This window comes from Pyxicephalus adspersus, chromosome 3, assembly GCF_032062135.1.
Source record: "Pyxicephalus adspersus chromosome 3, UCB_Pads_2.0, whole genome shotgun sequence".
Lineage (NCBI taxonomy): Eukaryota > Metazoa > Chordata > Amphibia > Anura > Pyxicephalidae > Pyxicephalus > Pyxicephalus adspersus.
In genome coordinates, this window is record NC_092860.1 from 36,357,588 (window position 1) to 36,361,538 (window position 3,951).

The 3,951-nt window shown below is 44.4% G+C and overlaps 1 protein-coding gene across 1 annotated transcript in view; it reads right to left on the minus strand.

The window, feature by feature from the left end:
- Positions 1-1,238, minus strand: part of GLDC (glycine decarboxylase) — a 34,016-nt gene extending 32,778 nt beyond the window's left edge. Inside the window, exon 1 of the mRNA XM_072404233.1 lies at positions 873-1,238. Coding sequence (XP_072260334.1) covers positions 873-1,145 — 273 coding nt within the window. The 5' untranslated portion in view covers positions 1,146-1,238. The remainder of the gene's footprint in view (positions 1-872) is intronic.
- Positions 1,239-3,951: the final 2,713 nt, after the last annotated feature.

Sequence of the window (3,951 nt, forward strand, 5' to 3'; positions counted from 1 at the left end):
ATCCCTACAATCCCATACATGCACCCCAGTGAACACCTTATCCCTACAATCCCATACATGCACCCCAGTGAACACCTTATCCCTACAATCCCATACATGCGCCCCAGTGAACATCTAACCCCTACAATTCCATACATGCACCCCAGTGTCTACCCAATCCCTACAATCCCATACATACACCCCAGTGTACACCCAATCCCTACAGTCCCATACATGCACCCCAGTGTACACCTAATCCCTACAGTCCCATACATGCACCCCAGTGTACACCTAACCCCTACAATCCCATACATGCGCCCCAGTGTACACCTAATCCCTACAATCCCATACATGCGCCCCAGTGTACACCTAATCCCTACAATCCCATACACCTCAGTGTAATGTCACAAACTCTTTTATATCTTCTGTATTGAAAACATACTTAGTCCCCCTGCCATTCTTGTTCAAACACCTCCTGTAATAATAAAGTGATAAAGCTTTGCCCCACTTCCAGTTATGCTCCTGCGGTCAGCAAGGCATCTAGAGGAGACTACAACTGGGCATGCCAGCACCGATTACATGGGCATGATCTGAACCAACCCTGATGATGTGAAGCAGCCCTGAGCATAGAGCAAATAAACAGGAGGTTGGTCCAAAGGGGCTGCAGAAAATCATAAGGTGAAAGGTACATTTTAGAAAGCTGCTTTGGCAAAATAAAATCAGAAAGCCATATATATATATATATATATATATATATATATATATATATTCTTCATTATATAAAACATATACCTATATATAAGCACTAATGTAATATACTAGAGCACACTTTGTTTTGCACCTTTCCTATGCAGGATAGTGTGTAAGGCGAGCAGTGACAATTCTCCACTCACCTCTACCCCGAGGGTCCCCAGCATCTCCCTCTTCTCCTTGTCCCCCGGACCAATGTGTCTCTCGGAGAAGTCATCATGCCGGGGGAAGAGGCGTTCGATGTGGCGCTGGTTGCTGTTGGGTGAAGTCAGAGCCGCTGCCACCCTGCTGGTGCTGTTATTCCTGCAGGCTCCCTGTAGCTGCCCCCATGGAGCCCTCTTATTGCAGCCCACCGCTCTGCCCTGCAGCCTGACCGCCCGGCACAGCAGCCCCCAGGCCTTGGCACAGCTCTGCATGCTGGAAGTAATGTATGGAGTAATCCTGTGTGAGGGGAGATCCGGCAGAAGGATGAGCAGCGCCCGCCTACAAGTAAACTTGCTGTGTGGAGAACACCTGCGGATCACTTAGTACTGAAGTACCAGAGGAGGATAACCACGCCCCCTGACTAGGTCCATCTCAGCCAATCAGCCTGCTCGGAGCGGCTGACGTGATGCCAAGCCCCCGTGCGAGGAAACAAGCTAGCGTGCGTTGGAAAAATGCGGAGCTTGCATAATTGTCAGCCAGTCGTCCCGCTTGGTAAACACGTGCTGCTGATAAAAGGAGGAGTGCTAGTAGAACCAGACCTGGCCTGTTCCATGGGGGCTAAAATTGTGTGTAAGGGGCCCTCCGAATATGGCCAAGGCATAGGTTTATATCTGTCATCAGAACACATTGTATAGAATATGCTGGGAGAAGGAAGGCACTCCCAATGCTTAATAACAGGGGTCCAACAGGTGGAGCGCTATCTACCGGTAGATCGCAACGGCAACGCAAGTACATTGCGGAGTCCTGTCTTTCAAAATAAACTCTACCATGCACACAGGAGTTACTAAATCCTTTGTTGCTAGATCATTTTACGAGCTAAAAAAGTGTGGGCCCTGGTTTATAAGATGTGAGCCTTGATCCAGGGTATGATCACACTGATAGGTTACCATGTCCTCATGCCAGGGACCTCACTTTTCAAAAGGAACTAAACTCAAAAACACAAAATATCCACTTACCTTCAATCCCACAGGGCAGTCTGACCCACCTGAAGAAGTCTTCCATCAGGTCCCGCCTCGTCCCAGCATCTGTCTTTGTGACGGCGCTCTGGGCGCCGCCATCCTCTCTTCTTCTGGTTTTTGCATTCTACATCACCTGACTCAGGTGCGAGATCGGGTGACGTAGGTTGGAAAAAAAACTTGCCGATCCCACGCACGTGAGATCCTTTCACAAATTTTTCTCCTTTCACAAAAAGGCTCCTTCTGTGCATGCCCAGCCTCCCAGGATGCGTGATGTAGGTATCCCAGGAGGCTCTGCACTCCCATTCTAGGCGATCGAGAATTAGGGGCTGTGCTGCACCCTTTTTTTTTTTTTTTTAAAGGTGTTGCACTTTAAAAAAAACAAACAGAATTTTTACATAAAAGGTTTAGGTACGCTTTATTGTAGCTTCTACCCACAGCAGCCTAAAAGCGTATTAATAGGAGCAGCGTTAAAAAAGCCCTGATCCCTTTGTATTTGCCCATAACCTTCTATTATGTGTGAAGAGAGGGACATATACTGGACAAAATTGAGCCCAAATACAATATTCCAGCTCCCTGCACCCCTTTCATTGTCAATTGTGACCCTAGAGAAGGCGAGGACCCTGGGAAGTTGTCCTGTTTGCCCTAATCTGTACAAAGTATATAGCAAAGAACATGCCACAGGTGAGTATAAAACATCAATAAGCATTTGATGATCGGTTAAACCATAAAGTGCTTTTTTTCTTTACTACTATTTTATTATTATAATTATACTTGGTTTTTAGAAGAAGAAATGCAATAATGTAAAGGGTGGATAAAATATTTTAGGATGTAGGAGGTTGCTTATGATAGTTTAGTTTTGTATATCTTCATCTACCTATCTACATCAATTTATGCATCAGACTGAAAAGAGTCAACTGAGGGGGATGTTTAGTTCCAACCAAGGAACGTTACTTTAAATAAAGAAAATTTGGCAGTTAGCTAGCAAACACATTTTACTTGCTACTCTATTTCACCTGTCCCCTTGTAAAACAAGAGCCATTACTCCTTCCTGATCCCCTCCTATGCAGAGCAGTACAGGGAAACATGCAATGTGATTTCCATTGTAAGTTCTGCTGGACATTGGAACTGATAGCTATGGCTATTACACCACACAACCTGGCACTACTCAACATTTGGGGGGGGGGGGACACTTACACGTAGAAAAGGCCTTGATAGTAATGCTGTCCACAGTCTCCAGAGAAAATTTTTCTAGCAACCTTTAGGGCAGTCAATTCTCCAAATACAGCAGAGTGCTCTATACATTTTCTTAGTTACCTATTACCATACCTATTTCTTTCACCTCTCATTTTTACCTGTACCTGTTCACCTTACTGCCATGTTGTTTCTTTTTCTTCTCTACATATATGTATATAATTTTTTATGAAATTTTATTTATTTACAGTATGTACTCATAGGACAATGACAGTATAAAAACACTGAAAAACATACAGATATTATCAGTGTAAGAACAAATAATGATACTTGGAATGTAACAATCACTTGTAAACAAGATAACTTACAAGTACAGCATTCCAATAGCAACACAGAAGTGCAAAGAGACAACTTTCTTACATTTTCTGCCCAGCAACCATCTACTGCTACCCTGATTGGCTACGCCAGGGTGGCCTAACTCCTGCACAGGCCCGTGGGAGTTCTTCAGCAACCAAACCTAATGCTGCGCATGCGCATGTCAGCTTCTTCACATTCTCACATATTCCTGTTGTAAGTGGAATCTCTAAAGTTGAAAATGGGGCTTTAGATCCACTTTATATTGCAAATATATGTATATGTTTAAAACAATGCTTAGAAGTCCTAGAAGTGTTTATTTGTGGCAGTTACAGCCCACAAGCCATTAGACAGCACTGACACACATCATACCATGGTGATGTGTGCTGCCACCACTACTTCCAGGAACGGAAGGCAAACCCTATGATGTTTATAGCTCCTGTAAACCAAAGGACCACGGGGAGCATTGGTCATGGCTGGGTTATGCTTGGTGTCAATTAGTTCAGAAATGGAG